Below are 22,664 nucleotides of genomic sequence, written 5' to 3'. Positions count from 1 at the left end.
TAAGACTATCAAAAACTATCCAAAATCAGGCATTTTATGATAAAATCGTAAAGTTGGCAGCTATGAACACAGATCCTGTAGTTCGCATGATGCATTCAACATGGAAGGTGCTCACACTGACAAAGTCGTTACAACTTTCGGATTATGCTCAGCATATTCGTACGAAGGACAGCTACGACAGCTAATTGTTGCAGTAGGAACAGTGACCAACAGGGTCAAATGCCCATTTTGCTGTCTGCAGGATTGCAAACACTTCTTTTTATTGCAAAATTCCCCACACCTGCCCTCTTGATGTGTTATATAGGAATAGTGTGCGACTAATTGAATGTCTTTTTCACAGGATTAACATCACGAACTCTACCTTGAGAAGCCCAACACAGAAATATAGTGTCCCTTAGTAGTGCGTGACCGTTTCATACTTTTCAACAGAACATTCACTGTTTGGCATGCATGTAAGACACGTAAGCATACCTGAAAACCAGTGAACATTAAAATTCTCGAAGATTCCCTCTGCACTATTCCATCGCACCATCTTTTAAAGCACACTTTTTTGCAAGCAGAATTTGCTTTTAAGAAAGTTCGATGCAATATTTGTGAAATCATGGAATGAGCCCAAAATCATATGCGAGCAATTTTGGGTGAGTCAGCAGGCATGCATATGAACACCGAGTGCCTGAATGGTCCAGCTCACAGAGCAAAATGCATACCGTTCCTGAGCAGACGACAGGTCCAGGTCAGAGATGCCTGTGAGAGAGATGTCCACTCCAGGCGTCATTATGTCCTGCAACATCTTGATGGATCTCGAGTGGTTGGTCACCATGGTGTGCATGTGTTGCAGGTTTGTCTCAAGCCACAACTTGACCTGCATTACAGGAAGGACATCTTAGCACCTTGCAACCACATGGACATCGCACAGGTTACTATGAACAGCCGTAGCGACTTAAACAATAAATTTTCTGCAGTAAACGTCAAAATATGGCCTCTGTCTAAATGGTCATCAGCAAGTGATCTGGCAACCCGGAAAACTGACAAATTCATTGTGGCCACTTGCAGACAGTCCGATGATAGACTTGTTGCAGCCCGGTGACTGCGCTGAACAAGAGCAGTGTCATTCCAGTGTACTTGACTGCATTTAAGGAGTATGATCTCAACGGCTGAAGCAGTGGAAGTGGACTGTCACAAAATATTGATGCATAGGCCATTGACAGCAGACCTTCAAGATTGGGCAAACAACAGATTACCATATGTGTTTGTATATGTCATGCAACTTAACACAGGACTTTAAGGTAGGTGAACTGCAGCAGTACAAAAGCTATGACTGAAATAAAAAACTATACAGAAATCCTAGAAATTATTTGTTTGATGCCACTTGCAAAAGATGTCTGTAAAGCACCTGCCAATAAACGCTTAGTCTGACTTAAGACTGCCACTTGCACAGCATTCAGCAAAAGGAAAAATCGCAAGGCCGGAAAATGTCTAAAGTGCTGTCCTGGTCTTCTTTGTGCTAAGTGAATCAGCTGTATTCATGCTGCTAAAGCAGCCAATCAAGGCACATAGCTGGAAGACTGTCCAAGGGATTTGAATCAGGTAACAGCAAGATTTTCAGCCTTTGATGCAAAACAACACTACACCTCACCTGAGGCAACACAAGGTTGTCAATCTTTTGCTGTCGGCTGCTGGCTTCCTCCAACTCGCTAATTTTCACTTTGGCATCCCCGAGTGCTTTCGCAAGGAGCCTATTCTTCTGGAGTACGGCCCGTACTTTCTTCTTGTACTTTGCTGCATGTAGAATAGCAAATTGGCAACCACTGTAGATTCCTATGCAGGTTGCAAGGTCTACAAAGACTGCATGAGGCAAAGTTCGATGACCACATAAATATTCCAACATCTACTGCTTTCCTCTAAATTGTCTAACTTTATTTTCCTGCGAGATACAGACGGTTTATGTTCAGTATCCATTTTTTCTGGATCGCAGCGTGGCAACTGAGTGGCTATGGCATTCTGCCACCGAGCATGAAGCTGTGCGCTTGATTCTCGGCTGCAATGGTTGCATTTCAATTGGGACGAAATTCAAAAGTCGACATGCACTTCAATGAATTGCATGTTAAAGAATACCAGCTGGTCAAGACTAATACGGTACCTGCCGCTATGGTGTCTCATAGGCATAGCGTTGCTTTGGGAACTCTAATCATTCATTTTCTCAGGTCTCAATGAAAGTTACCATTTCGAAAACTACATGTACAATAGTAAGGTTGCTTCAGGCCTGAAGAAATATACAAGGGCACCACTTCCATGAACACTGCGCCTCTACAAGGCAACTGTCAGATTTAATTTGAATTTTGTTTGTGCAGGTCCATATTGACTTGGGAAATTGCAAACCAACACGAGCTTCCAGATGTACACACATTTCGATATCTTGTATAGCGCTAGTTGACAACAGCTGTTGCAGCAACTAGCAAGTTTTACCTTGCCCTAACTGTTACACAAGCTGAGAAGCGTGGCAGTGAAACAGGAGATGAACGTTACATTAAATTAAAATTAGGCAGAAATTCACTAGCTGCTTAGGATGGCCAAGAAAAAATATTTCAGTTATCATTTTGTGGAATACGCAGAGACTGACATACTGGAAACAATGGCTGAGAGAGTACTCACCAAACATGTCCGACTGGTTCATCAAAGAACTGTGGTTGCTCTTGTTCGAGTGACCCCACCTGACGTTATACTTGATCTGGAAAGTAAACGTAGAAAGGTGCAGGTTCTACTGTGGCATACGATATGGCGCAGAACGAAAGAAAATTTGTAGTGCTGTCCACTCTTGAAAGGAACACTTAATTGGCACTCGGGCTAACATAACTTCAACGTATGACCAACTTCATAAAGGAAAACGACACATTATATTGACCTACATTTAAAAGAATTATTGGGGAGCCCTTTATGTAGAACTTGGCTGCAACCAAGCTCCAAATACTAATTTGGCACTTGATTAAACTGAACCATACAGTGAACCATAGCGCATGTGCAAACATTGTAAATGAGCAACGAATAATATGGGTGTTCACTCAGGGCACTCACTCGCGGTTCTAGACCACGATTGACTCCCTTCTGCAGCTTGCAGAGAAGCTAATCGCAATCGAGAAATTAGATCTGGGTCAGGCTTGATTGTGATCAATGTATATCTTATGACACCTATGTAAGAGTAGCAACACTGCATGGTCTTACAGATTTAGGGCCCACCATATTCAGGCTTGTTCACACCAGAAGGCAACCACAGTGCTTGATGATGATAATGATGAACCTCTCATTACTCACGCCCACTAAGGGGGATAGGCCAAGAATCGGGTGCCAGGAGGCAGCTCTTCAGCTTACACTGGTTTTCTTCTTCCTCAACCTTACTCCCGCTTGGTTGCGGGGTTGACTCTTCTGTATATACACTTCGATTTTTTCCAGTCGACCGTGTTTTGCAAGAAATCGTGCTCAAACACGACATAAAGTCCTAAATGGCTTTGACGGGATGACTAATATCGCGTCGGAAAGAACGGGGACAGAAATAATGCTAACTTTCTTTATCAGAACACTGGACAGTCTGGCAATTCATAGGAGGTGCAAATAAACCACCATAGCCCAGAAGAAAAAAAAGAAAGACTTTTTCGCCTTCAGAACTTGTTTCTGCATATTTTACTGCAATTTAGACGTTTCGTTTTCTAATGGAACGGCAATGTCGGGGCTTCGTAAGAAGAAAAACAGACTCAACATCAACGCCACAACCATCCAGTGTGGCCACTCCCCCTCGTGGGTACGAGCCATGTTTTGAGGCAAGAACAACAACATTATTCACGTCAACAAGAGAAACGGACAAGCATTGCATTGTTGCTGTTGCTTCAAAACAACAATGCAATGCTTGTCCGTTTCTCTTAACCACCCAGTTCTCCAAAGTATGCGCCATAGACACACAGGACGACAACTTTTTCAACGCTTGCACGCCGGCCTTTATGTAACATGAACTGCACGGTTCTACATATACAAAAGGTGACTGGAACCGATGCATGACTTTGTCCACGTATAACAGTTAAATCTGACGGAGACAGTCCATTTTGCCGCACTTCTCAGAGTATGGGACAGTCACTTTTGCTACAGCTTTCAAAATTAACGCATAACTAGCTCCGCTACCACTTTCAACTTGTGGGAGCTGACACACATCTTTCTAGGCTCAACGGTGCATGGTTTCCAGTAACGTGCGTTCGACAAGTTGGTAGAAGCATACGTTAGGCAAAACCGACACTAGGTTCTAACTCGAGCAAAAAAGAGGGCGGGGCGCAGCACACCCAACAGCCTACAAGTCACTTTCCAAGTTGGCCGGTCAGAAAAAACCAGTGAAAAGGACGCACGCACAAAAGATGGGACACGAAGACAATGCAAGCATTCGCACTGCATCTTTCTACATGCTCCACAACAGCTCTTTTTGCTGGTTTTCTGATTCGGCAATATTGTACTAACTGTTCTAATAGCAATTGAGAATCAGCGAAACGAAAAGTAACAGCAAAGAGAGTGCACTAACGGCTTGTCTTACCGGCAGCATGGTTGACGGCATTTGCAGGCCTCGGGGAAGTTAGACCTCAGTTAAACTGGGTCGGATGCTTTGCCAAACGGAGCACTTGGTATACTTACTGGACTAGTCGACTGCGAATGCGACCGGCATGTGCAGAAACAATTTAACAAGCGGGTTGACAACGCGAACCATTACCGGGCCTATTTAAACTGTGAGCCTCAAGCGTCGCGTAGGACGTAAACGCACGATGACGATGGGAACGACTTTCTTTCCAGTCATTTCCGGCGCCTAAAGAAGAAGGTGTTCAAAGCACGACGTCTAAGAAGTATTTATGACTCTCAAAATTGCTTTTGTCCCATCAAACTAGCAAAAAAATAGCCTTTAAGGTCCGCATTTCAAATACACAGGGCGCCACTCAAGGAGCATGTATACGAGCGGAAGCAGCTTTCCAAAAGTGAAGCTGGCAGGCGCCATCTTGCTAGAGGCAAAAAACCAGAGCCGACGTAGCCGCTGCGTAGCACTAGAACCCCTCCATCCACGTTTTCGCTGAAAGCGGCGGCGGCGCGTAGATGGAAGGGCTTGCATTGCATTGCAATGCAATACAATTCAATTCTCAATGCAATGCAAACTCGCATTAGGCGCTCACAGGAAGACTACAAAGGAAACTCAACAGGGTGACATGGGCAGGGCAAGTTTTGAAGTGAGGGAAGCTCACAGGGGTAAAATTGATTATGAAGAGCGACTGAGGGAATGTGAAAGAAAGTAAATGGGCTGGAAGAGTTTTCATATATTCGTACACGAAAAGATTGATTCACAGTGGAGTAAAATAACTAGTAAGCTTACCTGCAAGTATGCGAACTGTACAGCTGGATGGCGGCTATGGAAAAAAAACCTACTATGCGTAACTACTCAAGAGGAAAAAAAAAAACGAAATCAGGAAAGAAACAATTTACGATAACTCAAAGGGAAGCTCATTACTTCTCGATGGGAGATCAGGACGCCTTAGAACACGCATTTATCAAGCGAGATATTAGAAGGAAGAAGAAGCATATGCTTGCTGCGGTAAAGCTAGGGAAACGATGGAGCATGTTTTATTAGAAAGTGAAGACATCTGCCCAGTGGTCGATTTAGGCAGCACTGGCCTCCTTGAAGCCTTTGGGTCAGCGAGAGCAGGGGGAAAGTAAACATGTCCGCAGTAGAGATTAATAAGCGGGGGATGATTAGTGGAAGTAAGGAAACTAAACAACGGAGGCGTGCAAAAAACAAAGTTCACTATACGGGTTCAGAAAGTTTGGTTATGGGAATTAGTCGTGGGTTGTTTTTTCACTTTCTTTTTTTTCGGTTTTAACATAGGTAGGACATTACGCAATATAGTAACAAGAGCTTGGTGGGGCAACCCACCACCCCTTTCCAAAGGGGACGCTCATAGCATCCATCCATCCAATTGCAGCGTAAGCACTTCTATGTCGACTCACTGAGGAAAACCGTCGCTGACATATGACGCTAAGAAGCCGAGTGTTCCCCGCAGGGCTAAACACCAACACTTGTACACGGCGAACATACTGGGCCAAATGAATTTGTTCTACGGCGTTGTCTGTGTTGGCGCGCTGCACAGACTGATAAGCAGCCAATGAGGTGGTGATAAGGAGTACCGAGCGGTCCTGCAGCGGACACAAAAATAGGTTGGTGATGATGATGATGATGATGATGAATGAGGGTTATATGGGGCTGATCGCGGTCGATAATGGTTCGACGCGGATGGATAAGGCGTTAAATAGCGATAGGGCCCATAATGGTGGGAGCAATTCTTATAAGGACCGATAATGATCGGAGCATTTGTGATATGGTCGATAAGGATTGATAAGGGTCGGGTCATGTCTGATAAGGCTGATAAGGACAGATAAGTGTTGATAAGGGTCGGAAGTATCGTGTTAAGTAGTAGATGTATCGTGGAACCACGTGAGAGTTGAACGTGATCACGGTCATCTTGGTCTTTCCCAACATATGCCGGCGTGCGCGATTTCCACGCCTTGGGTTCTCACACTTAGGTGGGTCATGTGGGGATGCGCGACTCTCGCGCGTCCCCTGATGTTTTTCTCGCATAGCGCGTCTCCTGTAATCCGGCTTCGCCGCGTGGCCTGCGTGATGCCCGCGGCGGTGGATGTGGTTGGGGAGCAGTGCGAGAGATGGCGCGAGTGTTGCGCTGCTAACGCCGCCTCACGCCAGGGTTACTTGGGGCGCAGGTGAGAACAGGCTGCCTCTTTCCCGGCGGGTCGGGGAACAGCGTGGACGTCCCGCGCGCGCGCGCCGACCCATGCTTCTGCGAGACCGCCTCGCGTGGCGTGACCGTACACGCGAACGACCAGGCGTTGGGATCCAGCATGGGGCGAACATATTCGCTCGCTATCCGATCGCGGTGAGTCGGACTTCTAGATTTGTCGCGTGCCCATCGGCATGTTTTGTGGATAGCAACTCGGCTAGCAGGCATTGATCTATGAGAGGTGCAATAAATGACCTTGTGATTGTTTGCACTGCTGTGTTGTCGTTCCTTTGTCCCAAGAGTACGGTGTCAGAGCAACACAGTCATAAGCTCCTCGGGCGGGGTTTCTGGGTCGATTCCGTGAATTACGGTCCGGGCAACTCCGTCCGGTGCCGCAACGTAACAGTTGATTTCGCAAAGGTTTCCGCCCAACATAATCCGCGTGATCTTGTGCGCAACGTCTTCGACCTCCTGATATGGGGTACAAACAATGATTATGTTAGAACCGGGTCTCAAGCGCACGAGGAAACGTGAATCTTCGGCTTTCCCTCCGCAGGCGGCCGAGACAGCTTTGGAGATGTGGTGGTTGATGAAACTCTTCAGCTGCAGGCCTTTCTTGGGTCGGATGATGATTTTGAAATTCCTAGGTGGCAAGGGGTGGGTGGGGGAGGGGGAGTCGTCACCTCCTCTTAAAAGAAGACTTCTTTGATGCCGGCGCTTGCAGTTGATGATGATAACGCGGTGGTGGAGGAGGGTGGTAGCAGGGAGATTATCCTGCCTGCCAAGAGTACTTGCTCGCCTTTGGCAAGCTTCTGCTTGGTTCTTCGCTTGAGGTGTATAAAGACCAATTGGAATAAGGACATTCCGATGAGGTCCCTTGCGAAAGGTTGCGAATGGCAGACTCAGCATGGCTATGTTCCTAGATGTGTTGGAAGTCCGTGGCTGGGGTTTCTTGCGACGAAAGTCCGGCGCCAGCTTGAATAATAGCACCGGGGGCGGGTGGGGCTGTAGCAACAGCTGCACCTCCGCTTTCTCCGGTATACTGTAGAAGCGGCCGGCTGGGATCCAGCGATGTGCGTCGTAGCGAGCGTCGAGAAATCGTAGCAAGCGAGCGAGTGACGGCAAAGGCGGCGGAACGCCTCGTCTACCTCGGCGCTGCCGTGCGCGGCTGTGTTAGGCTTAAAACGGACGCACCGCTGTGGAGAACTTCAAGGTCCAAATGCGCAAAATAATAGGCACTCACGGTCTTTAAACTTCTCATGGCGGTTCCGGATGGCTTCCCGGAGGTCTTCCGACAAAGATTTCGGTACTATGATGTGGATTTCGTGCGAGAATAGGATAATTCGACGGAGCCCATGGGACGCGCGTCTGCTTCGCTCGGCTCTTTTTCTTCCATCATCGCGTTGAGAAGATTTGTGAAAGTAACACAAGCAATGACCAAGTTGGAAGTATTCACACAACACAAACATATCAGTCACCAATGCTTACAAAAACGTAGGAAGAGCAGAAAACACATTTCAGGGACTTGAACTTTTCAAAAAGTACATTGTTTCCCTACAAGCTCCATTTGGGAACTAAGTCCTATTAAGTCAATAGCTATTTAAATAATAAAAGTTGTGAAGGTAGTGTTGCCTCTCTTCACAATGCGCTCGATTCCATTTCTGAGTGATATGGCATATGCAAACCATATATAAGGCAGAACTCTGAAATCTTGTAACTGGAGTTGAGCACTACCGCTCTTGTGTTCATGTCATAATACTACCTAATGCTTTGCTGGGCGAGTTGGTACGTACTTGCGGATAAACAAGAAACCTTTGAGACATGCAGAAGCGCGCACAAGAAAATAACTGGACCGCATTTCAATTCCAAATCACGTTATTTACCAGGTAGTTCTGGCTGAATGAAAACTGCACTTGCGACCCTTCCTTTATTTTTTTTTCTCATAAATCGTACGCTCGTCTTGTGCACGCGTCGCAGTCGTTTCCCTAATACAAGCACAGTCATTGCACGATACGTGTAAACCAAATGGACAAGGTCGTGTAAAGTGAGCACCACACGTCACAGTCCGAACCCGCTGGGCTACATTGTAAATACTGCAGGCAGTGACGTGCCAGTGACTGCTTGACGCGTAAACTTCATACGTGCACGTATGAGCACCTTCCTAATTGTTCCCAACTGAAGCAATCGTGCGCACAACATTCGGTCGTGAGCAAACGAGAAGTTATGTTACAGTCGGAATGCTATCCAGGGACGTCTACTTCGCGTGATTGGTGCACCCATGATATATAATACATGATACGATGTTGTAATACACTCGGAGAACATGTCGAAATCAGTTATAAACACTGTTCTGACAGCGTACAATTAATAAGCACGACGAACGCCCTCCATGCTGTGCTATGGCGACTACGCCAGCTCGGGATTTTTGCCTCTAGCAAGATGGCGGCGACCGGCTTCGCTTTTGGAGAGGCTCCTCCACTCCAGAAGTTTAATTATAGGGCTATTTTATAGGGCTATTTTTAACCTAATGTGATTACACGAGTGTAGCTATAGTGTACGAAGTCGCCATTTCTTTCACTTGGTGTAGAAAAGTATAGCTGCGCCCACCTACACGAAGCCATTTTTTTATAGCTGTAGTGTAGCATGACAACTACACTTTCTACACTGTGATTTCTGCTTATGTGTGTATCTGGTAAACGGCGCTGTAGTTTACGAATAGCCATCAAGTGGCCGCGCTCGACGCTTTAATACAATTAAGGCTACATACTCCTTGTTTTGTGTCACCTTGGCACATTCGTCGTGGGGGATCGGCCAATTGGATGGGCACGTACCAATATCACGCTGTGGAGAATTTATCTCTTCGGAAACATACCCAGTGGTCTAAGTTGTCTACTAGGCCGGACTAGGTCACCTAGCACCAAGTTGTCTATTCGGGCACATACCCACTGTCACACACTGTCTGCTCTGCAAGAAAGCAGCCAGTGCGAATATAGCTAGTGGCCGAAGCTAGTAGACAACTTGTGTCACTAACAAAAACATGTCGTGGCACTTAGCTCTTGGAACGTTCTGAATATGCGATTCGGATGAACAAGTGGGATCAGGTAGTATCACGTGGAGGGCATTTTAGAGTCACCTGAGGATGACGAAACGTCCTTGATTTGATGTCCGGTGGAATAGCTCAGGATGACACTACGCTGTCTAGATGGGTACGTGAAAGAGTCTAGGTACGACAAACATACCCCAAACTCGGTTTTGTAGCTTCCAAGGAATTCTATCTATGGATGTGCGTCCGTTTGTGTCCCTCAGTTGGTGCCCCTATATACAGGGTGCGCACTTTTCTGTTCTACGGAATTTTTAAAAATTACCTGCGGCAGATAGCATCGTTCTTGTCCTTGAGCTGAACTATTCGAAGAGGCGAACGTTGCTAGCACGATAAATCGAAACACATATTCAACTAATTAAAATAACACCAAATAACTTCTTATTTATTTATCTTACGGCACATATTGCAATGTAAAACTTGTAGCCCATGTGCTTGTAAGACGTATCCACTTGAAATGAATTTCCAGCATGACACCTGTTTCGAGATATTATTTCCCAAACTGTAGGGCGAAATACATGGGCGCTCCAGTTACTTTTGTGCTTCGATGCACAAAACAGCGTTCTGTTAAAAAAGTAGATTGAACAACAATGCGTTTTTCCGGCAAGTTTGATGCGCATATATCAAACTATCGCCATTCGGGAAAATTGATTCCGAGTGGATATACGTTGAAAACTACTGCAATTCGTAAATTGAAATATGTGCCGGGAAGTAATTCATTCAAAAGTTAATTAGTTAGTTCTTGTTAATTAGATGAATATGTTTCAATTTCTTTTTCAAATAATGTCCGCCTCTCTTAATAATCCAGCTTTAGGACTAGAATGATGTTATCTGCCACAGGCTATTTTTTGAAAATTTCATAAAACTTAAATATGATCACCTTGTAGATACCGCGCCGCCGAGCGGGTAATGAAATCCAATGTCGAATACGATGCTTTGCCGTACTGCAGACGCCGAAAGTGACACATCCGCCATATTTCAAACGTCACTCACTGCGATGGTCACCGACGAAGGCGCGTTAGCAGTTTCTTAAAGCGAAAAATCTCTCTTTGTCTCTTCCCAGCGGTGTGGTGTTTGTCATCGTTTCCTCGCCGGGTACATCTGTGTGTATGCGGGGTGTTTTTCAGACCATACCGTTTTAATAAGTATCAATTGCTTTCCCACAACTTGTTTCAGCATCGACTAGCACAATCAGTAACGTGGCGTCATGGTTGTCATGTTTCAGACATCGTTTATTTGAAGCGCATTAGCGCAAGTTCTTGGGCCAGTTGGTGCATGATGAACTTGAAAAAAGGGTATCAGCGAAACACAAAGGACGCGCACATAAGTAAAAGGCTTAGATACGGACGTACGCTGAAGCACCACCTGCAAAACCTTCTATATATATATAGAGTTCGTTGTGGGACGTTCGTTTTAGAACGTAGCTGCACTCCTGCGGCGAGCGTCGGCGTTGTTCCTCGTGACCGTGCGAACGAACACAGCCAAGGATGGAAGCGAACGCGGAGCGCAGCGGCAGATGAAAGACGGTGATAGCGTAGAGAGCGCGAAGAGGAAAGTGGAGGGGGAGGGTATGGCGAAAGCGCGAGAAAACGTAGTGCCGCGGAAGACGGGCTTTGCGGCGACCATGGCTGCGAGATGGCGCCAGAGTAGCGCGCGCCGTGCGTACGGAAACAAAGCGCTGCGTAAGAGCGGAGATCCGTTTGCGGCGGCTGCTGTGAATCGCGCCCATGCGTCAACCACGCGCCGCCTCTCGCGAACTCCCGATTAGCGAGGCAGTCGCGCCACATTTCGCTCCTTCTGCGACGTGCCGCGCGAGACAGATTGCCTCCGACAGCCAATATTTCGCGAAATGAAAACACGCATGCAGCTGCGCTCAAACTTCGCATTAGGGAGTGTCGTAATGGTCACTGAAATTTTTTTTCGCTGAAAATCGCAGAAACGTGATTTTACGTTATACAATCTAGCCCGGTTATAACGAAGACGGCGGGAATCTGAAATCACTTTGCTATATCCGCTATTTCGTAATATGTGGACTATGAAGAAAAATGCAAACATGGATGGATGGATGGGGTAACTTTATAGAAAGGTCCTGCGAGCTACGGGGCGCAAGGTCCCATAGAGCGGGCTACTCCCACGTTGGGACCGGGAGTTGTAACTCCCTGGCCGCATCGTGGGCTCGCTGGACGGCCCAGAGCTGCTCCGCCAGGTCCGTGCTGCGTAATGCGTCTTGTAGCCTGGCGGAGTCTTGATCCTTGTTTGCGTGGGTCCGACCACACGGCCAGAGCAAGTGATGTACGCCTAGTGTGCTATGGCAATTTTCGCAATGTGATGTTTTGTATAGGTCAGGCATGTAGTGATGTAGTCTGTTCTGCGTGGGGTACGTGTTTGTTTGAAGCATTCTGAACGTCAGGGCTTGAGGCCTGGTGAGCTTATTGTGAGGTGTGCTGTATATTCTGCGGTCTAGATAAAAGTGCTTTATGATCTCGTTATATGTGGAGGGAGGGTCCCGATTCTCGCTGGGATGGTCACGACCAGAATAGGTGGCGTCGCGGAAGGTTAGGTCTCGCGCGCTCCTGTGAGCCATCTCATTGAGATTGCAAGGGGCGTCCTCGATCTCTCCGAGGTGTGCCGGGAACCAGCAGATGGTGTGATGCTGCAGCGGTGCGGATCGATTGATTATTTGTAGGGCTTGTCTTGCAACTGTTCCTTTCTGAAAGGCTTTGACGGCTGAGCGTGAATCGCTGTAGACGTGGGTGGTGGTCGGGTCTGTGAGCGCGAGTGCGATGGCAACCTGTTCTGCTATCTCGGACTTGTGGGTCTTGACTGTGAGAGCGTTTCTCACTTGACCTTGCTTGTTGATCGCGGTGGCAACGAAGGCCTTCCTGGTTGGGTACTGTGCCGCGTCAACGAAACAGGCTAGGATTTTCTTGTCACGTATTTCGCGCAGGATGAACGATCCGCGTGCCAGCCTTCTGGGTTGATGGTGCGTGGGGTTCATGTTCCGCGGCAGTGGGCGAACCGTGTAGGAGTTGCGTGTGTCCGTCGGAACGCTTTGATAAAGAGTCTCGATTACTGTGGTGTCATGGCCTAGTTTGGCTAGGATTTCTCTACCCTGTTTGGTTCCAGAGAGTCTTGTCCATTGAGCCCGTTCTTGAGCTTCGGCAATTTCTTCAAGTGTGTTGTGTACCCCCAGTTGCAGCAGGAGGTCTGTCTCGGTGTTCTTGGGGATTCCCAGCGCTTGTTTAACTAGCTTCCTCAGTTGTACGTTGAGTTTGTCCTTCTCCGCTACCTTCCATCTGTGCATGGCCGCCTCGTAGGTGAAGTGGCATAGCGCAAAGGCGTGTGTTAGCTTGAGGAGATTTTCTTCCTTAAGGCCGTGTTGTCTGTTGGCTACGCGTCGTATGAGATTCAAGGCATTATTCGACTTTGTCACGATCTTCTCCACTGTAGCTGCGTTAGAGCCGTTGCTCTCAATGAACATCCCAAGGACTCTGATTTTGCTGACGTGTGGAATTGTTCCTCCGTCTTTTGTTCTTAGAGTAACGACGTGTGTGTCTCTGATTTCGTTCTTTGGTTTGGGACCGCTCCTCGATGGTTTGTAGACGAGGAGCTCTGACTTCGCAGGCGAACATCGCAGGCCAGTGGGAGCGAGGTATTCCTCGATCACGTCGATCGCTTCCTGCAGAGCGCTTTCAATTGATCCCAGGCTACCTCCGGGGACCCAGAGCGTTACGTCATCGGCGTATATCGTGTATTTGACGTTCTCGATTTGATCCAATTTCTTGCCTAGGCCGGCTAGCGCAAGGTTAAAAAGCGTCGGAGAGATGACAGAACCTTGCGGGGTGCCCCTGCCTCCGAGTTTGTATTTCTGGGACTTGATTTCCCCTAGACGGAGGGTGGCCGTTCTGTCACTCAGGAATGATTTTGTATAAGCGTAGAGTCTCGTGCCGAGGTCGAGGTTGGAGATCGTGTCCAGTATGTAGTCATGTGATAAATTATCGAATGCCTTTTCGAGGTCTAGCCCTAGGATTACTCTCGCGTCTCTCGTGTCTGCGTCAATGATCTGATGCTTGAGGAGCTTCATGGAGTCTTGGGTGGATAGCCCGGGTCTAAAGCCGATCATTGCTGCGGGGTAGACATCTTTATCTTCGAGATGTTTCGAGAGCCTGTTTAGGACTGCGTGCTCGGCTACCTTGCCGACGCAAGACGTCAGCGAGATAGGTCTGAGGTTATTGATGTCGGGCGCCTTGCCAGGCTTTGGGATGAGCACGATAAGGGCCGTTTTCCAGTCTTCTGGTAGTGCTCCATTCCTCCAGATGTTGTTGATTTCCTCTGTGAGAAATGCAAACATGGGAATAGGAAATTGAAATCCCTTCGTTATAACCGCTATTTCGCTATGAGTGGCTTCGTTATAGCTGGGCTAGACTGTAGCTGCTGATCTGTTCTTACCAAAATTTTTCAGAAAGAACGCATTTTGTGGTTTCGATATCAGGATTGCTCAATTCGGCAGACTCGCACTCGCACGAGAAATGGAAACGCGTGACCGACTAATTAACAAGAAATCCCAAATATCTTTTAAATTAATTTACGGCACGTATTGCAATTTACGAATTTTTCAAATGATATTGCGCAAAAAAAAAACGACACGGACGTGAGAGGACGATACACCAAGCGCAAACTTTCAGCTAAGTTTATTGTACCCCTGAAACCGATTTTATACGCGTGAAGCAGTGTAGACCACGCATGCGCTTACATGAAAATTAACTGCGCATTCATGTAACATAGTTACAACTACTTACCTATTTACCTATTACAACTATTTACCTATTTACAACTAATTACCAACTTGCCCGGAATTCTGCCCTCATTACGAATTGTAGCCGATGAGTTTGCAAGGCACATCCACTTGGAACAAATTCTAAGGATCTCACGGGTATGGAGATATGCGCCGTGAAACATGCGGTAAAAATTGCACATTGTTGCTTTTCTTGTAGATTTCAGCGCGCGCAATCATAAAGGCCACAAATTGAATATACGTACTATCTTGCCGACTTTCCATTCTACTATATTGCTCCCTTTTACAAGAAGCCACCATTTGATGCATTGAAACAAAATATTAATGAAACTGAAACACCCATCTATTTCGTCGCACACTTTGGGAATGAATATCGTGAAACTGGTCTCATCCTAAAAGTTCATTCCAAGTGGATAGGCCTTGCGAACCCACTGACTGCAATTCGTAAATTGCAATATGAGCCCTTAAGCAAATAACTAAGGAAGCTAATTAGCCAGTTTTCTGAATTAGTCGATTGTGCGTTTTGATTTCTCGTGCAAGTAATGTCCGCCTCGGAGTAATCCAGCTCCATGACTAGAATTGTGCTATCTACCTCAGACAATTATTAAAAATTCTGTATGGTACAAAAAAAGAACACATCTGGTATATAGACAACTTTCACGACTGGGCATGGCACTGAGTATGTGTTGGCTACCATCTTGAGGAGTCTAAAACTTAAAATGTGTGCTTGCCTGAACAAATAATTTCGGCACTGGTTATTGTGAGAGTTAGGTGTCGTAGTATCGGAGTCAGGCGTCATACGGAGGGTCCCACTCTAGCCTACGCCTTCAAGTTTAATTTGACGCCTTTCGGTCTTCGTTCCATTCCAGCCCCGTCCATAATTTCGGGAAGCATTGTGCGCACTTGGGCACTGTGTGTTAGTGACAAATGGATATAGGCGATTTCTCAATAACAACAAAGTAAAGCAGCTGAAGTTTCTTTATACAGAAGCGATCTACATGTACATAAAAGCCAAGGGGCCGTCAATATCGACGTATGTAAGGACACACACAAGTAACCATGTTAACTGTTATACGAGTTACATTATACAAAGCAAGCTCGTTTCTTCATCATCGGCGAGCTATCAGAGCAGGAAAACGCCTCGGCGAAGTCTCGGACGTACGCCAGCACTGCGTTAGCGTCTTCCATGATAACGCGGGGCTCTCGGGTCTCGCCGAAGAAGCATGTGAAGAACAGGTGGCGGTCGTAAAAGAACTGCGCGTGCGACAGGTTCCAGTCGCTCCAGGAGAGGCGACGCTCGTGCCAACTTGCCTGCGGAACGCCCATGGCTCGCACCACAGACCTCAGGGCCAGCAAAGGGACAATGTCGAAAGGGCGTCCCCCAATGCTCGCCGTATCGCTAGCGTTGGGAGCACTACTAACGCCAGTAGCGTTGGCGTCGCTTCTGTCGTCGTTGCGGAAGGAAGCGCATTCGTGCAGTTTGCTGAACGCTTTCGAACCTCCGCTGCGCTTGAGGAACGACTTCTCCACGGCCGCCCAGAGAAGCTGCGCGAACGATGTGCCCATGACGGGCATGTTGCTGACCACCGCGCTAGCAGCGGGGCTGTCGTAGTCCATGTAAGGGTAGAAGACGGGAGACGGAATGACGCGGAGATCAAGCATTGTCGCGGGGCGGCGCAGGTCGATGCCGTGCGGTATTTCAAGCAGAGTCAGCGCCCGAGTCAACAGGAATTCGTGCTCCAGGCCGGAGAAGTAGGCGAGTCCGAAATCCTCCGACGTCGGCAGCACGTTGGGAGCACCGGGAAAGATGACTTCTCTCGGCGGCGGAACGAGGGTCACTCCCGTTAGTAGGCTCAAGGCTCTGGATTTTTCGAGAACACTCAAGGCGCTGTCTGACACGTCGGCAACGACAGCGTCGAGGACGGATCGGAAGGTGGCGTTCACTCGTGCTGATCGCTCGGGGTTCGCGAATATCCGGGCGTAAGTGAGCTGCCATGTGGTCTGCAGCTTTTTTACGCTGTTGCGCAGACACGCCGAGGACACCGACGAGGGCGGTATTATTTCCCATCTAATGTCGAAGCCCGAGTACGCGCATGCTACGGTGTAGGCCAGCAGGTAGGCAAACGCCGCGGGCCAGTGCTCCGTGCTCAGGAGGGTCTTAAAGATGGCAGCGACTTGAACCCGGCCGCGAACGTGCAGCTCGATTACGTTGGCGACGTAGGGCCAGCCGAAGCGAGTCATGTCCTTGACCCATCGCTCGCTCGTGTAAGACGGAACCAAGTCTCCAATTCGGTCTATTCGTAACGCCTCGAACTCGGATTCCGCTGAGTATTTGCCGCGCAGTTTGGTGTCCAAGGCGATTACGTGAGCACTCGAGACGCTAGTGTTGAACTTCGCGTTGAACTTGTCGACGACTGCGTCAATTACGAAGTCAAACAGATCTTGCTGGCTCTTGTTCAGCTGTATGGCGTACGGCATAAGTTGGAAGTACGGCAGGTCACTGCTAGGTCTCTTAACGACGAGCAGCGACTCCGTGGAGAACTTTAGACTTACGTGGAGGAAGTAGTTCAGTATCTCCCCTGCCGTCATGACTTGCTTGAGTCCGGCGGTTTCCGCGAGGCCCACAGCAAGCTCCTCAGCGAGGGACCTCGGGTGTCCCAGCGTCCGAAGGCAAGCGCGGAACAGCTGGCCCAAGAACCTGGCGTACTCGTCTCTGTGCAGAGTCGTCCCAAGGATGAAGTCGCGTTCGACGACTTCGTGCACGTTGAACGGGCGGTGTTCACCGGCGCCTCGAAAGCCTCTCGCGCACACGTAGCTCGCGAAATCGTCACAGGGCTGTAAGCTCCAGTCCACGTACCTCGCCAGGTGGCTGGCCTCGTCCGGACAGCAGAACGGCGGGTGGTCCTCCCTGCGGCTTTCTCGCTTCATCATTCCTGAACTTATTAGAGCCAGGGCCCAGAGGGCGGTCACCGTGGCCAGCACGAAGCAAAGCATTATCAAGGGAGATCGCGACAGCAGGTTCGGGGGTGACGGCGTCGCGAGGACACCAGGCGGTGACTTTTTGGAGGGTTCAACGTTCCCCGCGACGTGTTTGCGGAGTTTCTCAGCGAGGAACGCAAGACGGGTTAATGGCGGGTAGTGGCGGCCTCCGATGGATGACGACGTTGGTGCGGCTTGTGGGCCGGTGCGCCCCTCGCCGCTCGCATGGCCGAAGCCGGGATCACGCCGTTTGCCCGAGCGCAGCCGCTCACTCGCCGGCGTAGACGCCTCGGCACTCTGGTTGCTTGGCGCGCTGGTGGAGATATATGCATCCGTGGTCGCGGCACTCGCAGTGCCTGCCGTGACTCCTGCGAGAGAGTAGGCGCTGCTCCAGTTTGTATTGGCAGTTTCCTGCGAAGCTTCGAGCTCTTCTGGCTTCATCGCGTTGTTGTCTCCTACCAAGCGCCGAGGGAGAGCTTCTTCTTGTTCCTCCTCTTCGCGAGGATGCGGAGCTTTGATGATGATGTCCTTAAAGACGTTAGCACATACCCACTCAGGGGAATTGGCTTTATTCATGGATTGGGGTTATTGTTGACCAGAGTGGTTGTGGCACGTGTGCATGCATAAATGGGGGTTGGTCATGAATCAGGTGGTTAAATTGAGCGGATAAAAGCAAGTGAATTAACAATTTGAATGTTGCAACTTCAAAAGTTACAGTGACGTTTTACTTCGTGAACGAGGGTGACGCGCCAGCGTACGGGTGCTATAGCGCACACGACACTATTGGCCCTCGGTTAGCCTAAACGCCTACGCTGTCCGCATCGCATGTGGCACCAAGACGCAGCTCGCGCCGCGCGCCATACGCAGCAGCAGCAGAAGTAGGACGCCCCCTTGTAAACATGCGCTTACTAACTAAATTAACTAGCATGTCGTCCACGCACACAGGCAAACATGAACACTTCACACTCGATGACCGGAGACCCTCGCTGTCAAAACGCCGGCGTGAGGAATCGCGGCAGCAGGAGCGAGCGAAGTGGCGCTTCAACGCAAACTGAGGGTTGAGAACGTAGCGAACGCAGAGCTACGAGCCGTTGGCCCACATAGACTGTGCCCCCAAAGAAGATCGCTTTCGAGATGAAGCCCGTGCGAATGCGCGCGGCCGAAGTTGGCGCCCCGCCTCCCTCCCATCCCTCGCTGCCATGTACGCAACGGTATACGGCGCGCTTCCTCCCTTGCGCATGCGATATTGCGCCACCATCGTCGGCTCGGCGTTGCATGCTTTCACTCGCACACACAGGGCACAGGGTAAGGCGCGCGAGGACAGTGTTATCCGAGTACGTCTGCGTCGCAAGCAAAACCTGTAGCAACTGCCAGAAGAGGTCAAACCGGCGCGCCTCTGTCTACCTTCGTCCTCCGCGACACTTCGCCTCGCTTGTCCTTCCCGTCTTCGCTAAACGTTACCTACACTCTCTTCTAGGTGGCGCAACTTTGCCGCGCGTTCAGTTAATTGGAAGCAAAGAACGGAAACAAAAAGGATTATAGAGATTTACAAGAATGAGAAGAAAGAAATTAGAAGGGAAAATCTGTACGATAACACAAAGGGCTGTGCCTTGCTATTGGAGGCTCGAACCGGTTGCCTAAAGACAAAAACATACCGGAGCAAATATTCGGAAATAGATGAGGCATACATAATGGCACGCACTAATTACGCTAGAAGTCGAGGAAGAAGAAGTGTGCGTGGCAGTATGCTGCAGCAAAAACCCGGAAACCACTCAGCACATCCTAATGGAATGTGCTGATAACATCTCGCACCGGTTCGTACTAGACGCCATTTCAGATCTGGGCCTGGGGCCACGATTCCATGCGTACGTTAGCTCCTTCCTCAGGGATATTCACCCAGTGAGAATCGTACGCAACTTACACCTTCCAGAAGCGCTTGGCTGTAAACGGAAGCGTCAACCGGTCTCCACTCGAGATAAGCAAGATACGTTTAGAGTAGTGGTGAAAAAAAAGAAAAAAAAAAGCAGGAAAGAGATTAGTACGACCGTATCTCTTACAGTCATGGCTAGCGGTACAAGGCAGATTTTGAAGGAAAAAATGCACCGTGGAAATGAACCATAACAGTATTAAGGAGATGTATGCAAAACATGTATAGCATACTTGCTTAAATCAAGCAGGCTAGGTGACTATTTTTCACCGCCCCGTTTCAAAGGGGATGCCTTTAAATTATCATCATCGTCATCCTCTTCATCGTCTCGTTCTCCTTCGTTTTTTCCCCGGTTCGATTTTCTTCACCTCAGGCGACTTCATCGTTCGCTTGCTTCGCGGCTTCAGACAGACACCGCCGATTTCAAGAGGTGGACAGTTAGGTTTGTGCGTAAAATTAAAAATTTTGTGAGAACAAAAGTAGAGTATTAAAAACATGACCACAAGAAAACCATCAAATAAAAACAAAAAATAATAAATAAATAAATAAGTAAATAAATAAATAAATAAATAAATAAATAAATAAATGTAGGAAGAACTATGGTGGGGAGGGGGGACGATCAGTCTAGCGCGGTAATCGCTTAGATTCCATAAAGTAATTTTGGATTACAAAGCAAGCGTTTCTCTGTGTAAGCTCAGCAATAGAGGCTCCGAAAGACACTCTATCGTTACAGATCAGGATTACGATCATATTGCTGCTTATACATCCGGAGTGCTGCAAGGAACATTATACAAGGTGCTTGATAAAATTACATAAGGCTCAAACACAATTTCAGAATTCCCGCCCTCTATGCAAACAAGCGAAGTACCCAATATGCTTGCGGCACTTGAATATCCAATAAACACTTACGTAAGTGCTTGTATTTGATCCCTGTCTTTTTCACTCTAGTTAAAAGTTGCTTGCACTATGGTGGACAGGTTTTAGCGAAAATAAATGAACGCAACGGCTACAGGATGGAACTGCTTGTCTGGTAAGCACCACCTGCATGCGTCCAGTATTCCCTAAAAATTGTGCAGAGAATGCCCATGTTGAAATCTATGTGCACCGCAACTTTTCTGGTGATGGCTATACTATGCTATATAAAGTTTGGTGCGGTCATCTTTCAAAGCGTGTTTTAAGGTTCGTGCGCAACATTTTCATTATGTTTAGTAATAGCTATAGTAAATGTTTAGTCATTTGGTCACGAACATTTGAGCTATATGATGAAGAACATGTGATTTATAAATTCAGATGTCTCGTCGCATGATTCCATGGGTCATTCTTCTCATTGGGAAGACGGCATATGCAGAACAATGTGAAGAGGCCTCTAAGGGGTAAAATATATGAAACCACACTTCGTGACCTTAATTAACTGCTGCTAAACATACTGAATACTATACTTATCGCAGTTATGTGTTGATTTATTTGTTTATATCGAAGGATTATTCGTATATATGCTTGTATTTGTTTCTGGTTATGTGTAGCTCACAAAACTCGCAGTCTCGCCCGAAAGGCGAAGCATCGATTGCGTCAGCAAATTAGTAGACAGCGATACGAAGTAAAGATAGTAGTGTTATCGACCGTATAAACTCGCTAACATTCGCTTACTGACTTAACAAGCATGGTGTCAGGCGCGCGCAAGCAAACATGAACAGATCTCACTCGATGACCGCGGGAACTCGCTGTACAAATGTTGGAGTGAGGACGTGCGGCACCTGCAACGAGCCAATTGACCTTCGGGCTGCGTCTCGCGTCAACGTGACATAAGCCGCGGAAAGAGCGCGCGGTGGGCTTTGTCCCTTGCGCAGATTTTAGCGTGTCCGGTATTCGGGCAAGCGCGGGCGGTTTTCCGGTTTAGCGGGGGCCTCAAGGTGAGCGGCCCGATCGGTGGCGCCAGCTGGTGGCGCAAAGCTCAACCACACAAACACAGAGCTAATTACTGTATTCTGCTTAGCTGCTGGGGTAAATTTTCGACAGTGGCGTAATCGTGTTCACAATTACGCCGCTGCCAAAAATTTGCACGAGTGGCGAAGCAGGATATGGTGAGTTACTGCAGTTTTAGCTATGCGTTTGTCGGGTTGAGCTCTACAACACCAGGCGGCTTCCCCGCTCACGTTTACGCCCCGACCATCCGGTAATCCGCCCAAGCCGCTCCCGTTTACCGGAATAGCGTACAAGCTAAAAGTCTCTACTTTCAAGATACAGCGGCCCGGAATATAACGCACCCGCACTCACTACCCTCCTCCCGGAGCCTTGCGCGCGACGGGAGACGGCGCGCTTCGTCCCCGATTCCATCCCTTGCGTATTGGAGTTTATAGGGAACAACAACAACAACAACAACAACAACAACAACAACAACAACAACAACAACAACAACAACAACAACAACAACAACAACAACAACAACAACAACAACAACAACAACAACAACAACAACAACAACAACAACAACAACAACAACATAATTTTGATTTCTCATCATTTCCATCTGCCATAGCCTGCGATTTCGCCTGGCAGACCACTACAGGATTCATCACAAAGCTATATCTTTCACCGCGACCTCCCCTCCGGCGTCTGTACAGCACTCACAGACTGGGAAGTTGTAATGACATGGGATATAACTGCGCAAGTCAGACCGCTCGTCAAAAGTTTCGGCTTTGCACTGCAGCCTTTTCCAACAAAGTGCATGCGCTGTGCAAGCCGTTAACAACCTGTCCATTTTTTAAACTTATTTGTTTATATACGACACAATGAATGCCCTTTTTGAGAGGGCACTGAACGGAAGGGCAGCGACACGTTTTACGCATGCCGTGAAAACAACACTGTAGAAGTTAAAACGCCCAGCAAAAACGATAACCATTCCACTCTGTTCCACGGGCCATTCCACGGGCCATTTTACATGCGTCTACGGTACACGTGTCCTTCAGCAGCCTTTCTATCTTCTTATCATTTTTTGGCAAAACTAACTTAGCCGTTTTGGAAAGATAGCCGTGCAGCAGCCACTCACTCTTGGAAAGC

The 22,664-nt window shown here is 48.1% G+C and overlaps 1 protein-coding gene across 2 annotated transcripts in view; it reads right to left on the bottom strand.

Annotated features, from left to right (window-relative positions):
- Positions 1 to 4,793, bottom strand: part of LOC135912542 (uncharacterized) — a 31,157-nt gene extending 26,364 nt beyond the window's left edge. Inside the window, exons 1-4 of one of the 2 annotated variants that reach the window (XM_065444998.1) lie at positions 4,568 to 4,793; positions 2,653 to 2,728; positions 1,637 to 1,779; positions 708 to 862 (exon numbers count right to left, since the gene is read on the bottom strand). In XM_065444998.1, the coding sequence (XP_065301070.1) occupies positions 708 to 862; positions 1,637 to 1,779; positions 2,653 to 2,728; positions 4,568 to 4,588 (395 nt within the window). In that variant the 5' untranslated portion in view covers positions 4,589 to 4,793. Of the gene's footprint in view, positions 1 to 707; positions 863 to 1,636; positions 1,780 to 2,652; positions 2,729 to 3,219; positions 3,375 to 4,567 lie in introns of those variants that run through there. The other variant, XM_065444999.1, reaches the window with a different exon arrangement.
- Positions 4,794 to 22,664: the final 17,871 nt, after the last annotated feature.

This window comes from Dermacentor albipictus, chromosome 2 (genome assembly GCF_038994185.2).
Source record: "Dermacentor albipictus isolate Rhodes 1998 colony chromosome 2, USDA_Dalb.pri_finalv2, whole genome shotgun sequence".
NCBI lineage: Eukaryota > Metazoa > Arthropoda > Arachnida > Ixodida > Ixodidae > Dermacentor > Dermacentor albipictus.
Note: the sequence above shows the minus strand (reverse complement) of the source record. Positions and strands in the feature narration are given on the sequence as shown.